The sequence below is a fragment of the Neofelis nebulosa genome, chromosome 4, assembly GCF_028018385.1.
Source record: "Neofelis nebulosa isolate mNeoNeb1 chromosome 4, mNeoNeb1.pri, whole genome shotgun sequence".
Lineage (NCBI taxonomy): Eukaryota > Metazoa > Chordata > Mammalia > Carnivora > Felidae > Neofelis > Neofelis nebulosa.
In genome coordinates, this window is record NC_080785.1 from 593,515 (window position 1) to 609,380 (window position 15,866).

At 46.8% G+C, this 15,866-nt stretch overlaps 1 protein-coding gene across 5 annotated transcripts in view; it reads left to right on the plus strand.

Annotated features, from left to right (window-relative positions):
• Window positions 1–15,866, plus strand: part of PTPRN2 (protein tyrosine phosphatase receptor type N2) — an 831,667-nt gene that overhangs the window by 35,831 nt on the left and 779,970 nt on the right. The window contains exon 1 of one of the 5 annotated variants that reach the window (XM_058723628.1): window positions 8,132–8,260. The exons of the other annotated variants lie outside the window; for them this stretch is intronic. Within the exon in view, the coding sequence (XP_058579611.1) occupies window positions 8,191–8,260 (70 nt within the window). The 5' untranslated portion in view covers window positions 8,132–8,190. Of the gene's footprint in view, window positions 1–8,131; window positions 8,261–15,866 lie in introns of those variants that run through there. 5 annotated transcript variants of the gene reach the window in all.

The following is a 15,866-nucleotide window of genomic DNA, read 5'->3' on the forward strand; positions in this document are numbered from 1 at the left end:
TTAGTGAGTGGCTGTGCCTACCCTTTTGACCATCATTGGTTTCAGCTGGGCATTGATTCAGTGGTGGTGGCATGAGCCTGGAAAGGCTGATGATGGAATGCTGTGTGCCACCTGCTCGTCATGCCTCCTGGTGTCCCTGTGATGTAAGCCAGATGGGAAGCAGAATGGTAGTTCCCCCAAAAGCCAGCTGACTCAATGTTTTTTACATGTTTTTACTTGTCTAACTGCTCTGTGATGTTACTCAGCTGGATAGAGGGTTGAGTACTAAGAACTGGGGAGTTAAACTATTCCTGTTTAACTCTTTAAAAGGATGGTGGTGAGATGAATTTAAAAAACTTTTAAGTAAAGGCTGGGAAAGGGGACCCATCAAATTCTCAAACAAAGCTGACTAGATAATGAGAAAGGTCCTGGCTGCAATGGGGACCGACAGTGGCCAAGTGTCTGGTGGAGACGGGCATTCTGTCCAGTGGCAAACCAAGTTTCGCAGGAGGTGTGGAAGGGTGCTGCATATTTTGAATGAGCAGCTGAGGGCAGCATGCCATCTCATCATCTGAGATTTGTTGTTGTTCTTGGAAAGTTTGTGGTGGAAAATGGGGAGTCCAGGGTGACATCTGTGCAGCCCACTCTTGAAATGCCAGGTTCAGAGCAAGACACCATTCTACCCCTGGTCTTTATTCCTACCTGAAGAAGACAAGGAACCTTGGCCCCTGACACCTCTCTGAGGTCTTGGAACTTGGGAGTACCTTCTGGGGAAGGAGTGTACCGAGTTCAGTGAACATGGGTTCTGGTGTCCAGTGATAAGCATCGTGTGGGGGAGGTGGGCTGTGTTCCTCCCACAGGGACATTCAGAGACTATTGAGGAGGGGTCGTGATAAGTTAGCCCTGCCCGGAACAGTCCACACACTTGACTGTGCTTTTTGCAAATGAGAGGTAAGCTATTATATAGGAAGTAAAATAGGCTCTTCAAGTTACGAATTGGGTGAAGAACACCAAGGACTTACTCCAGGAGGTATCCCAATGCTTTCCTCTGATAAATTCTGAGATCACTTACAGATTCAACACATGAAGGGCTGCCCCCTCCCTCTAATACAAGCTGAGTACCCTGAATGGAGCTTGATGTGGCCTATGAGCAGGGCTCTGAGTATTTGTGTTAAATATTTCATAGCATTCGTTACATTTGCAGTTAGGCCTCACACACAAATACAGTGGGGTTTTGGCTAATGCAGCACTTCATGTACGCTCATGTTCGTATCTGCATGTCCTACAGTGCCAATATTATGATTTTAAATAGTCTGCCATCTTGAATGCAGGTAATGCAGTTCCTCTCAATCCTGCTTTTTCATTATATATCAGGGTGTTTTCAGTTACTATAAAAAGGGAAATGAAAAAACAAAAATATTGAGACATATATGGCATGTGGATCTTTTTGAGGGTTTTGTGAAATGAAACCAATGATGAGAGGGGTACATTTTGGGTGGTGATGGGGCATGGGCGACTGCCTTCCCCTCACTCTTTCCATGTCTTCACCCACTTCCCCAAGAGGCTTCCGTGGATGTAAGGGTGGGAGAAGGCTGTGCCTGGCAAGCAAGGCCAACATGGAAGCTTTGGCCAGGGACCTCAGCTACGCCTTCATCTCTTTGGATCTCACTTGTCTTGTTTGAAAAGTGAATGGGTTGAACAGACGAGGGTTTTTAAAGCAGAAGAATCTTTTCTTCAAATGAACTCTGACAAAGGAGTCTACTCAGTAGACCTTGTGACTCAACAGTATTTGAAAATGTGATTTTGGGGCGCCTGGGTGGCGCAGTCGGTTGAGCGTCCGACTTCAGCCAGGTCACGATCTCGCGGTCCGTGAGTTCGAGCCCCGCGTCAGGCTCTGGGCTGATGGCTCGGAGCCTGGAGCCTGTTTCCGATTCTGTGTCTCCCTCTCTCTCTGCCCCTCCCCCATTCATGCTCTGTCTCTCTCTGTCCCAAAAAAAAAAATAAATAAAAAACGTTGAAAAAAAAAAAGAAAATGTGATTTTGGGGCATTTTTTCATACCTTTCCTCCAGTCCACAGTGCTCATTGTCTGGGGGGTGGTGGTGTGGGGCCGTCGAAGGGGGCACACCCTTTACCCACTGTGGGTCTCCTCCCAGGCAGTGCCCTTCATACTTCAGGGCTTGATGAATTTTGATTTTCAACAATGTCTGGCTCTTCTTTTCATAGAGACTTCTGGAATTCCACAACAAAACCTTGATAAATGGAAAAGGTGCCCTTCTTCACGAACAGAACCTAAAGACACAGATTTGCTGTCAGCGTGTATTAGTATTGTATAAAACCCAATTTTGAAGTTTTTTATCATTAATGTTTGACACACTGAGAAAAACATTACTATTAGAAGAAGAAAGATAGGTGTGCTGGGTTGAGCTTGGATCTGGAGCACAGCAGGTCTCATGCTCTCTTCCTCGTCAGCTAGACTAGATGTCTGTGGGCAGATCCCTTCTTTGTGCTTCCGTTTATTCTCACCCACAGTGATACATACAAGAGCAAACAGACCATGTGTCCAGCCAGTATGGGCATAGCTTTCTGATGTCCCCAGATAAGAATGACAAATCAGTAAGACATACAAAATAAGGATGCTGGGTTTTTGGAACTGATGAAAAATCTAGAAAATATGTTGTTTCATTTTTTTGAAGAATGTAAACTAAAGCCAGATAGACACACTTTTTTCTTTTTCTTTTTCTTTTTCTTTTTCTTTTTTTTTTGTCTCCTGTTCTTCCTTCAGGATCTTGAGAAATATATATAAATGTTAGTAATTAGCACATAATTTGGTAGTTTCTAAATGAATTCTTAAGTGTTGTTTTAAAATTATTTTTTATTTATTTTTGAGAGAAAGAGAGACAGACAGGCAGACAGCGAGTGGGGGGTGCGGCGCAGAGAAGAGGGAGAGAGGAAGACAGAATCTGAAGCAGGCTCCAGGCTCTGAGCTGTCAGCACAGAGCCCGACGTGGGGCTTGAACTCACGAGCCATGAGATCATGACCTGAGCCAAAGTTGGACGCTCAACCAACTGAGCCACCCAGGTGTACCTGTAAATGAATTCTTGGAGTAAAGCAGTGTTTGTGGTCTAAGGTAGCTTAGACTAGTTTGCTTCATAAATTGATGTAACAAGCTATGATTAAAAAATTTTTTTAAATGCATTTATTTATTGAGAGAGAGAGAGAGAGAGAGAGAGAGACAGAGTGAGTGGGGAAGGGGCAGAGAGAGAGAGAGGGAAACACAGAATCTGAAGCAGGCTCCAGGCTCTAAGCTGTCAACACAAAGCCTGACTCAGGGCTCGAACTCACAAGCCGTGAGATCATGACCTGAGCTGAAGTCGGACGCTCATCCGACTGAGGCACCCAGGCACCCCGTAATAAGCCATAATTTAACAGCAGTTCTGATTTATCTCATTCTGTACACGTGTCATCCATGCACATGGGTAAAACTTTGCTGTCTTTGAGTTCTTCTATCTTTTTCTGGTTTCCCTGAAATCGGATGCCCCTCCCCATAACACTTTCTCCTTCTGTGAGCATTGCAACCTCTTTTGATTCTCAGTTGTGGTGAACTTTAGCAAGTATTTTGATTTTCTTCAACTCACTTAACTAAACCTTAAAAGCATCAACTAAAGTTCATGACTTGGTAGAATTATAGCCAGATTTTGCAAAGAGCTTGTGAAATGGCAGCCAGATGGCCATGGAATCTGAATATTTACTCCTGGGAACTGAAGCCGGTTTTCTGTCATGATGATGTTTCATGTGTGTGCTCACCTCACTTGGGAGCCTGATACCCTTGTTCCTGGAAGTGACCCTCAGGCCCAGTACGGAGGGTGCCAGAAGAGAGGGCGCATTGACCCTTGGGCTGCAGTGCCTGGTGGGAGACTGGCCAGTATCCAGCAGAATAACTGAATTTGCTGGCATTTGGACTTTAACTTCAGACAAGTTATGTTTACAGTGCTTCTGGGCAGGTCCACCCCAGCGGGCTATCTGTCATTGCAGCCCAGGGTTCTCAGAATGATGATGCCAAATACCGGTGCCGATGGCGTTACCAACACCACATGTTAATGCTGTCTGCGCTTCAGACGTACAAGGCGAGGAAATGGCCCAGAGAAGCCAAGTGAAGTCACTTTGACATTTATGACAAAACATTTATCCTTTGTTTTCAAAAGGAGAGGCAGAAAAACTGTTGTATGAAGTACCTGGAGTGCCAGGCACTCTGAGAGTATTATTTCCTGAGGTATTTTGTGACCACAGGATCAGGGTCAGACCTGGATTTGAATCCCAGCACCAGTTACTGGCTGTGTGCAGCCTCAGATCACTTAGCCTCTCACAGCCGTGGCTGCCTCATCTGTAAAATGAGACTTCTATCTTGCAGGATGCTGTGAGGATTAAATACGGTCATTTATGGAAAGCACTTTGTGACGGGGACTCAATAAATACTCGATAGATGTGATGTATTATCACCAGATGTCAGCTGACCAACACTGAGCGTGTAACACTGGAGATGGATGTAGGCCTAGAATGTTTGTTCAGTTATTCCAAAGTAAAGGAAAAACTCATGAGGTTTTAAGGGTGGAAAAGGCATCAGTGGTGGGAGGTGTTTGAGCACCCTCGGTGTCCCCAGGGAGGCACGAATGACCATGTCACTGCCCTGCGGTCCCACGGTTCGTGGGCTGCCTCTGTCCCGGGTGAGGGATGGTGAAGTTCCAGGTGTCCCCAAGTTCCGTGCTTGCCAAATATCCTGAGGGTGCATGCCGGGGCCTGGGGAGGAGAAAAGCTCTCCTCAGAAATCTGATCTTACCACGGCACAAACCCCTCCATTCCTCAGATCATGGAGGGTCTATGCGGCCTGGCTCCTCGTTGCCCACCGAGGCCCAATGTGTAAACCTGCACTGTACACTAGCAAGTAGGGAGCCGACCTTTGTCACAGCCCCAGGGAAGCTTGGCTTGCAGCCGGCTCCTTCGGGCTAAGCACCGGCCAGTAAGGCTTCTGATTAAAGGAGATGTCAGTGACTTAGGGGTGGGAGGCTCTTCCCGGGGAGATGGCAGGTGACACTGAAGCGGACGCTGCAGCATCAAGGACCAGCAAGGCAGCAGAGAGAGAAGGCTGGCAGCGGGCCAGTTCCGATAGGGCACACCTGCAGCCCCGGCCCCTGGGCATTGTCAGACGGGGAGGGAGGCAGAGTGCCCATGGTGCAGCAGTCACACTTGGGCCTTGGTCCCAACCACACCAAACTGAAGTCCAGATTTTTACCACACTGATGGCTCAGCAGTGAGATGTCCCCGGTGCCCAGAGCAGATGAAGCAGATGGACATGGGTGGGCTCTGCATAGAGATGGCTCTGCCTTGAACCTGGAACTGAAGGAAACGTTCTCATGGTGAACCATCACAGTCTGTGCTCCCCTTCCTCCATCGCAGGAGGGCGCACCCCGAGATGCCTTCTTCACTGCGCCTTGGACGTGGTTCCTCGGTCAGAGATGAGCTCTGCAGGACTCAGTGTGGGGCCTGCTGTTGAGGCTGTGGGGAGCCAGGGTCAGGTGCTCGGCTCGGTGTGCTGTTTCAACATGCTCACGCTCTTTTCTCCGTGGAGATGAAGTGCTTGCTTTTGCAGGGGCTTAAACCCTGAGCTAAGTAAGTGCACACCGCCAACACTGCTAGTACCTGCGGCCACAGGCACTTAAAATGTAAGATAAATAGTAAATCCACACCTTAGTGCATCTGAATATAAATTTCAGAAGTTTCTCTGGCTCATTTGAATTCATAGTCATATTTTTAGATGAAATTTGGAGAAATAGTTTGTGGGAAAACGTGCCAGTTGTTCGTTACCAGTGTATCTCTTTGCAGTTTCTAACTGTGGAAAATTGTAGCTAACCCCCAGAGCATTATTTTCCCTAAAATATTTTTGAATGTGTGATTTAGTTCCCTCCAAGATTATCTCCCAGGTGTGTTTGGAAGGACCGACCCGCAGGGTTGAGGCTGCTTCCCCTCCAGCAGGTCACCAGGCTCAGGTTTGGGAGTAAGACCTGAGGGTCCAGGCTGCCTGGCCTGCCATCTCCAGCCGTGTGAGTTGGGTGAGTTGCCTCATATCTCTTTACTCATCTGTAAAATGGGAATAAAATGCCAAGTTCATGTAATTTTGTTTCAGTTACAAGATGAGGATGTAAAGCATTGAGCCCCCTGTCTGGCATGCAGCCCATATCCACAAATGTCAGCTGGCCCTGCCCCTGCCTTTTCACTCTGTGTCCTTGCCTTTGGACCATGCCCTGGACACAGGCATGTTGAGAAGGGGTGCAGAACAGCAGTAGGCATGGCACAGTCTGTTGCTAAGGGAGGGCGCCTGCTTTTGTCATCAGTGCTCAGGGAATGGGGAGGTCGGTCCATCTCTTGTGAAATTCCAGGGAGCATTGCAAAGCATCAGACCCCATATACAGAATCGATCTCATCTATTAATTGAAACAGATACGGTGAATTATGCTGGATGCCTGGAGGACACCAGAATCGTGAAATATAGGACATTGTGCTTCTTCTCTGGAAACTTACAATTACACCCTCATTAGTGATGGGAACACATGAAACAATTAGGTGCAGATTTGAGATTGTCCATTAGTGGATTTCCATGGGATGACTTCAGCGCAGCAATGGCACCAGTTGCTAGGAGGGAATCTACTGAAAGTAAATGTTTATAATTGTGCTCATCAATTATTTGGTAAACAAAAGAAGAGTCTTGAAAACAATTTCAAAATGAGATGCAGTTCACAGTCCTGGCTGTGTGCTTTGTGAAGCATGAAAAGAAAGCGACTTATACAAGACTCCCTAAAAACTTGGTCCTGACTCTCATTCTGCCTGTGGTCCAGTGGCCAGCCACTGTCCAAATCGGTTTCCTCATCGCCCCGGGAAGACTGGAATTCCCATGGTCTTTTACTCATTTCAGCCCTTGGGAAGCCAGAGTTTTGCTTCCAAAGCCGAAAGAAATAGATCTGGAGCAAAACCAGTATTTTCTCTTGTTAGCTCTAACATGACGACTTTTCAGCATTTTGAAAAAGCAGTTCTGCTAGAAATTGAAACAACAAATAAAATGTATGAGGTCAAGGTGAGACTGGCAAATACTATAAGGAACAGTTATAAATAAAAATGAAGAGCAGTCATTTATCAGAGGGCTAAATAAGAAATAAGCTGATAGTTCTGGCAAGGGAAAATGGTAATATAGAGTAATATAGCCCAATATTTAGATTTCTATGCAAGAAATAGTGTTTGGCCGAAGAGCCCAGAGCCGGCTGCTTGATTTGTTGGTAGGATGTGGCCTGGTGTTCTCCCTGTGTTGGGGGCGCGCTCTGCCCTTCCTTGCCCTGCCCATGGCCACAGCTGTTCTGTGCACCCTGTGGCCACTCCCTTGCCGTCTGGCCCCTCATCTGCTGGTCTGCTGGCAGTGGGAGACCAGGAGGCACTGAGAAGGAAGAAGGAAGTCTGAGGTTTCTTCCTCTGGGCTCCCTCCCAGCTGTGACCTCCCCACTGGCCCTGTCCTTGGGCTGCAGTTCAGTGCCCCCCTGTGGTGTCTTGCTGCATGTTCGCGTGCTCCTTCCTCTGGGGCCTTAGATATGAACAGCCTATTTGCTGCCAACCTGGAGGTCCCCCGTAGTCTTCATGGTTCCTCCATGTCCCCTTGTAAGTAGTCCCTCTATTAAACGCCTCCCAAATGATCTTAATTTCACTGAGCCATCTGTCTTAGTCCGTTTGGGCTCCATAGCAAAATACCACAGACTGGGCAGCTTAAACAGCAGATGTTAATTTTTCACAACTCTGGGCACTATAAGTCCAAGATCAAGGTGGCCTCAGATTTGGTGACTGGTGAGTCTCCTCCTGGCTTGCAGACAGCTGCCGTCTTGCTCCTTGTGCTCACTCAGTGGAGAGGGAGAGAGAGGGCCTGGTCTGTTTCTTTTACAAGGGCACTGATGCCATCATAGGGCTCCACCCCTCATGCCCAGTCCCCTCCCAAAGGCTCCACCTCCTGAGACCATCACAGGAAGGGTGGTTATGGTTTCAACAAAGCGGTTTTGGGAAGACACAGTCATGCCCTTTGCAGCACCTGTCTGTCTCCACCTGTGATCCTGACTGCCAGGATGTTTGCCCATCTCTTTTTGGGTTCTGACTTGGTTGACAGTGGAGCTGGAAGTCCATTATGAGTCAACTGCCCAGTTGGTCTCCTATGCACCTGGTGCAGAATACAGACATGGCCCAAGTGGGCTCACGTATGTAGTTTTTTTTCTTATTATTTGCTTGTTTTCTTGAAAACGACACCAACATTATGAACCCAATCAAAGCCTCAAATCCAAAATCTTCTCTTCATACAGCAAGCTTCTATTTACCCACCCCTGAACCCTGAGCTGCAGTGAAGATTTTCACTTAAAAGTCATTTCAGGCATTTTGATTTAAGTTTTTGTGCTGTCAGGATTATTATTATTTTAAAAAATGTTTTTAATGTTTTTATTTATTTTTGAGACAGAGAGACACAGAGCATGAGCAGGGGAGGGGCAGAGAGAGGGGGAGACACAGAATCTGAAGCAGGCTCCAGGCTCTGAGCTGTCAGCACAGAACCTGATGCAGGGCTCGAACTCACGGAGTGTGAGATCATGACCTGCGCTGAAGTCGGACGCTTAACTGACTGAGCCACCCAGGCGCCCCAGGATTATTATTTTAATTGACATGATCATTATTTTAATTGACAGTATCAATGAAATTTTGGGCCTCACATCAACAACAACCACAATAAAACTTGATTGGGGGCTGGGCTGGGTATGTGGTTGTTTTAGAATGTTCTAACCCTTTGGGTGTGAGCTAAAACCTAATTTTCCTTGTTCATCTTACCTATTACAGAACTGGCCTTTTAGATTATTCATGTTTGAAGTATTTTTTCCGATATAAAAATAACACCGGCTCATGGTAGAAATTTATACATTCTGTAAAGAATGAAGAAGCGAAAACCAATACCACCAAGTATGGCCACTGTATTAAGGTTTGCTGTATTTGTTTCGAGTCTTTTTTAATTTTTTAATTTTATTATTATTTTTAAATGTCTCTTTATTTATTTTTGAGAGAGAGGGGGAGCATGAGCAGGGAAGAGGCAGAGAGAGAGGGAGACAGAGAATCCGAAACAGGGGATGTGGGGCTCCAACTCAGTGAACCGTGAGATCATGACCTGAGCTGAAACCAAGAGTCGGATGCTTAACTGACTGAGCCACCCAGGTGCCTCCAGTCTTTTAAAAACATGGTTAAAAAAAAAAAATAACATGGTTGAGGACATACTCTACATACAATTTGTATCCTTTTTTCACTTTATATTATGTAAGCAGTTTACTAAGTAATTGAAAAACTTTTCATAACCTCATTTTTAATAGTTGCTTAATGATTGTCTTCATATGTTTTAAATAAATAATCATGTGAATGCGTGAGAAGGAGCCATCTATATGAGGGTCTGATTCCTCAGGAAGTCTTCCTCACTCCTCTGGCTTTATCTCTCTTTGCTGTGCCTTTGACAGGCAGTTCGGCCAGAGAGGGCAAGACTTAAGGGTAGTTGAGTACTGGGAGAAAGGTAACAAACATGTAAAAAGTCAGGTGCTGTCTCCAGGCCCTGGTTCTCCCAATAATCCCATGAGGTCCTGTCATCAAATCCCTGTTTTACAGAAAGTGAAACTGAGGCTCCGGATCAAGGAAATAACCTGCCCAGGTGCCCAACTGGAAGGGGATAGAGTGGGGATTTAAGTTAGGCTTGTTGGCTGCCCATAGTTTCCCACTGTACTATTTTCCCAAGAGTATCAGAGACTGAAGCTACTTTTTTCTTTGACAGTATTGTGGAAGGAACGTGATAAACTTTTGCTATAGGTAACTTGGAGCTTAAATACTTCCTTAGGTTCTATGAGTAAGAGCCACAGGGAAGAAAGCCATGGAAACCTAACCTTTCCAGGTTATGAAATCGTTTGGGTGATCACATGGGAATTCCGGGGGCCTGGTTAGTCTCTCAGGTCTCTGAGGTGGTTGTGTGGGGTGCTCAGCGTTGAGAGGGAGTTGTGTTTCATGTTGACAAGTCCCACTTGCTACTGGTGCTCATTCCTTAAGCCTCAAAACCTTCTGTGGCTCGTCCACTGTCTGACGTCTGTCATGCTCTTTCTCCCTAACTGCAGAGTAGCAGAGACAGGTGTATTGTCCCTCTTGGTCTTTGTTGATAAGGCGTTTGGAATAAAGCATATTCACAATGTCTTGCCTTCAGAGTACTGATGGCACAATTGAGATCAAACATTATGTTGGGAAAGTGACCAGTGAGGATAAGCAGTGACTCAGCTTTGGCCTGGATGGTGAGAGCCAACTTGGCAGAGAAGTGTGTCCTGGGAAGGGCTTGTAGTGGCTGGCCTGAGCGGCACCTCTCCTGCAGATGAGATGGGAAGAACTCTCAGTAGTGTGAGGGAGGCAAGATGGGCAAAGCCACCTTTCAGAAGTCCAGTGGTGAGTTCTGGAACATTCATCACAGCACAGAACTGTTCCTGACTGGCGCCCAGGCACTGGACACCTGGGGGATGGGTAGGGACACCTCCTTCAGGCATCTCTGGGCGAGGTGTCCCTCCAGCAAGTGCTGTCAACTGGCTAGGAGTGGGAGTGGTCACTTCTACAATTGGGGCTGCATAAAGCTGACAGGTAGGCAGTGGGAGTTTATCATTCATACTGTTGCTTGTGCACTCAGCGTTCATATCTTGAGAGGAAGTTCCTGAGGCTTTCTGTAGAGAGCCCATCAGGGTGCCTCACAGAGCTTGGTAAATGCTCTGTGGTGGCGAAGACGATAAGCACCATAGCTGGGAACGTCCTGCTCGATTGGCCAGTTGATTGGTCTGTTCCTCGTTGCACGAGTCCCTGTGAACCCTTGGGCTCCAGGAGCTCCTGTGGTCTCTACACAGCAGCTCAGTGTTCAGACAGAACCGGTGGTAATGCAGGGGGCCCAGGACAGGGCACTTCGGGGAGCTCCTCTTCTCCTGAGGAGCTTTCCCAAACGTGGGGGTCAAGTTTGTGGATGGACATGTCCCTTTTCCCCTCTAACTTTGTAGTTTTTATTTAAAAAAAAATTTTTTTAACGCTTATTTTTGAGACAGAGAGAGACAGAGCATGAACGGGGGAGGGGCAGAGGGAGAGGGAGACACAGAATCGGAGGCAGGCTCCAGGCTCTGAGCCATCAGCACAGAGCCCGACGCGGGGCTCGAACTCACGGGCCGCGAGATCGTGACCTGAGCCGAAGTCGGACGCTCAACCGACTGAGCTACCCAGGCGCCCCCTTGTTTTTTTTTTTTTTAATTTTTTTTACTTTTATTTATTTTTCAGAGACAGAGAGACACAGAGCATGAGCAGGGGAGGGTCAGAGAGAGAGGGAGACACAGAATCGGAAGCAGGCTCCAGGCTCTGAGCCATCAGCCCAGAGCCCGACGCGGGGCTCGAACTCACGGGCCGCGAGATCGTGACCTGAGCCGAAGTCGGACGCTCAACCGACTGAGCCACCCAGGCGCCCCATAGTTTTTAATGCAGTGTAAACGGATTCTAAGAACAAGCATGTTTATATGATCTGTGAAATGGAATGACTGGACTGCTTGGGTGTTTTGCCTTCTCTGTTCATGTAAGTGAACAACCTGTAAGTGCACCCTGAACACTTTGGCTTCTCAAACCCGGGTAGATATTTAGGCAGCAGGTTCGTTAGGATGAGTTCAAGCTTAGTAGTCCTTTATTATGGTTGGGGTGGCAGTGTGCTAGAATTGAGGCTGGGGTTTTATGATTGCTTTCATGGGATACAAATTTCTTCAGTTATTTTCCCAAAGATGGTATTTTAATGGCTCATCAGTTTTATGTTTTCCTGAATTCTCTGAAGGTCGTGCACCTCTTGGCCAGGACAGTTTATTTTTATCCGCTGCTTTCCGGGAGGTTGTTTATGAAATGTACGTTTCCATTCACCCACAGCGGACTGTTTGCTTTGTCAGAGTGTTACCCGACGTCTTCCTTCGTTCTTCTGTGAGTGTGAGGTGCCGGGCCTGGGCTCACGCGGTTGAATGTGGCTCACAGACTCGAATTGAGGGGGTGAGGCTATTGTCTGCCCCCATTACTGGTCCACAGGGTGTGGGTTGCTGCCAGTGGGTGTAGTGAGACTGTTCAGAGTCCTGTGTGACTTGATTGGACTGACATCAGGAGGAGCGCTCCGCAGACTGTTCCTGCGATGGCTGCACAACAGAGCTCAAGTAATGGAGCATGGCTCAAAAGCTGTTATCCAAAGTACCCCTGTGGGAAAGGAGCACATAATTTGCACATGCTTCTGGAGAGCCACTGGAACTGCTGTGACTTGGGACATTAAATACAGTGTGAAGACCTGAGCTTCATTGGCCAGAGTACCCCTTAGGGTTTCTTGTTTGAGACACAGTCTAATTTTTGGTGTTTGTTTTTGTTTGTTGTTGGCCTTTTGGCAAGAGCTAGAGTTAGTGTGTTTCCTGTTGATGTGCTTACCATGCAGTGTGAGTGCCACTGCAGTCAGAAGTGCTTTCTCAGGGGGCGCCTTGGTGGCTCAGTTGGTTGAGCATCCGACTTCCACTCAGGTCATGATCTCATGGTTCATGAGCTCAAGCCCCATGTTGGGCTTGCTGCTATCAGTGCTGGGCCCGCTTTGGATCCTCTAGCCCCCTCTCTCTGCCCCCGCCCTCTCTTTCTCTCAAAAATAGATAAAACATTAGAAGAAAAAGAAGTGCTTACTCAGTTTACCACCATTCTTTGAGCAAAAAAAAGAGACAAATGAGTTCCATTTGTGACTATAAAGTTTCTTATTGGTTTTTCCTTTATTTTTTAAATTAAAAAAATTGGAATATAGAACAGTTCCAAATTCTTTGACTTCTGGATTATTTTGGCATTGGTCAAGGAAATAGTCAGTTATGCTTAAATTAGAAAGACTTGATTGTAAATACAATAAAACCTTGGTTTGTGAACATAAATCATTCTGGAAACACGCTTATAATCTAAAGCACTTGTATATCAACGGGAATTTCCCTGTAAGACATAATGGAAGCTCAGATGATTCGTTCCATAACTCAAAATATTCATATAAAAGTGATTGCAATGCTGTAATATAATACAAAATAATAAAGAAAATACAAAATATAAAGAAAAATAAACAAATTAACTTGCATTTACCTTTGAAAACCTCCGTGGCTGGTGTGAGGGAGACAAGAGAGAGGAGGGCTATTGTGTAGGACAACTTTCAGTATCACTAATGGAATTACTGCTATCTGTTGGCTCAATGGAATCTTTTTCTGCACGGGGACCATTGTATATGCTCACACGGATGTTGACTACAGTAAAGTATTCATAAACTCTTGTCAGAGACCGTATTTAATGTAACTGGCAATAAGGCAGCACAGGAAAGGGTCTATATCTGCAGGCGGCCTGACCTAGAATGAAGCAGAGGACTGTCCATAGGTGCTTGGAAGTGACAAAAAATACACTAATACTAGTTTTTGGCACCTTCCAACATTCTGAAAAATCACTGATTTCTGCCAAACGCCATGGCCTGAGCATCTGAGCATGGGAGACAATCACCCACAATCCTGCAGCGAGAGAGACAGAGAGAGAGACAGAGAGAAGAACCATTGGCTCAGTTGTGATCATGTGACATTCGGTGTCATGTACTACTCATATTGCAAGAAATTGCTCGTTTAATGAAGTTAAAATTTATTAGAAATATTTGCTTGTCTTGCGGAACATTTGCAGAACAAGTTACTCATGAGCCAAGGTTTTACTGTTCTTATACATATATGTAAAGTTGTTGTTCCTTTGTGCTTTTCCTGTCCCTCCAGCTCATGCTGTCACATGTACATACACAGATGTGCACGTTTTGAGGTGACTTGACCACTTGGTCACCCCACTGCCACTACCATCATATGTGAGCTGTTATGAATGAATGCTGCCATCATGAACTGTAAAGGGAACTACATGACTCTGGATTTTTTCCCTTTTCTCCTGAAAAGGGAGGGGAAATAGAGGTTTTACTGGTAAAGTATATCTCAGGAATATGTGTATTCCTTTTCCTGTGCTACCAGCTTTTTGTGGTGGATGATTCCAACCGCTATGCTCTCTTTTTTCATTCTGTGTGATGATCTCTTTCCTTGTTGACAGGCTGATCCTGCTTCCTTCTGGGGCTGGCCCTGGTGTACCAGAAAGCAGCCACCCACTGACTCCTGTTATGGGAAGTCAGGGGTATCTGTCTGTCATGAGCTTCAGGGAAGGCCCCATTCAGATGTTCCTAGAGGTTGTGATCTCTTTAGGAACTCAAGGACATTCGTTTCCACAAAGTGGAAAGCCTGGTGTGAGTAGGTGGTTTGAGAAGGGCCTAGGTCCATGGACAGTCATGTCATGAGAGGAAGTTGCTGGGGTGTCTGGGTGGCTCAGTTGGTTGAGCATCTAACTCTTGGTTTCAGCTCAGGTCATGATCCCAGGGTTGTGGGAACAAGCCCTGCATCAAGCTCTGTGCTGGCAGTGTGGAGCCTTCTTAAAATTTTCTCTCCTCTATCTCTCTCTGCCCCTCTCCTCCGCTTTTTTTTTTCTCTCTCTCTGTCCTTAAAATTAAAAAAAAAAAAAGAAAAAGAAATAAAAGAGGGAAGTTTCTGGCCAGGCCACGAGTATCCTTGGCTTTCAAGCCACAGAGATGTGGGGCCTTAAGGTTAGCACCCTGGGCATGGGGATGGCATCTTAGGGCAATTATCTTCATGCCATCTCCAGGAGGCCTTCTGTGAGCCATGGTCTCGGGCTGTTACAGACAGTGGGGCTAGCTGGAAGCTGGAGCTCAGGGTCTGGCAGGGAGTGACCGCAGAGGTGCTTGCCTGAGGTTAGGGAGGAGAGGAAGGCCCATCTGCCACCTGAGTGGGGTGCTCTGGACTAAGCAATACTCATCCTGAGTGAAAGGATCTTTAAAATCCCCATAATCATTTAATTATACTAAATGGTAATTAAACGTTGCATCTATTAACATTCACATCCCCGGGAAGTTACAGCTAAGGCTTCTCTCAGGGGGGAAGGAGAACAGAAAGTGCTGCTTCCCGGCCACAGCCAGCCCTGTGTGGGCACAGTGGAGGAGGAGGAGGCGACACCTGTTCGCATTTCCACAGAGATCTGCAGACAACTGTAGAGCAGGAGGAAGGTGAGTTTGGCCTCGAGGGAGTTCAGTCTATGTGTCCGGGATTCTTTCTCTCTTTCCTTTCTTAAACCCAGAAAGGGTCAACAGGGCCAAACAGGTTGGAATTCTGGCCTGGTGCTGGGCTCCTTGAACACACATCCTGCAGGACCGAGTCTCTTATCCCTGGTGCTGCCTTCTGCTGCTGCCACTGTGCGCTGCCTGACAGTTTTGTTCCACGTAGGTGGCCACGTATTCTCCTTGGCAGATGCCCAGCTTCCAAAATAGCTAACCCTTAACCTCTGGACCACTTCCCAGAAGCAGCTTTCATTCTGCAGAAGCACATGCTTTGCCCTGAAGGTTTGCTGGGCAGGGAACTTGGAGCCCGGAGCTGGAAAGGCTGTGGTCTGCTCACTTCCTTGGCTGGGACTCTGGGCCTACGATTTCGTAGTGTGCTGGTCAGTCTGACATTTCACTTTAAAGTCCTTGGTGATGATGAGCCAGAGTCCAGCCATGGCTGTCCTTCAGGGGACTGCAAAGGACAGGCATCAGGTCTCCCTTTTGAAAGGCAGTTGGATCCTTGCAGTAGTTCTACAGATGTCTGTTTCAGACTTTCTCAAGTGAGAAAGCTGACCTGATTGGGGAGCGCCTCTTGAGCATGCCCAGTAGCACCTCGC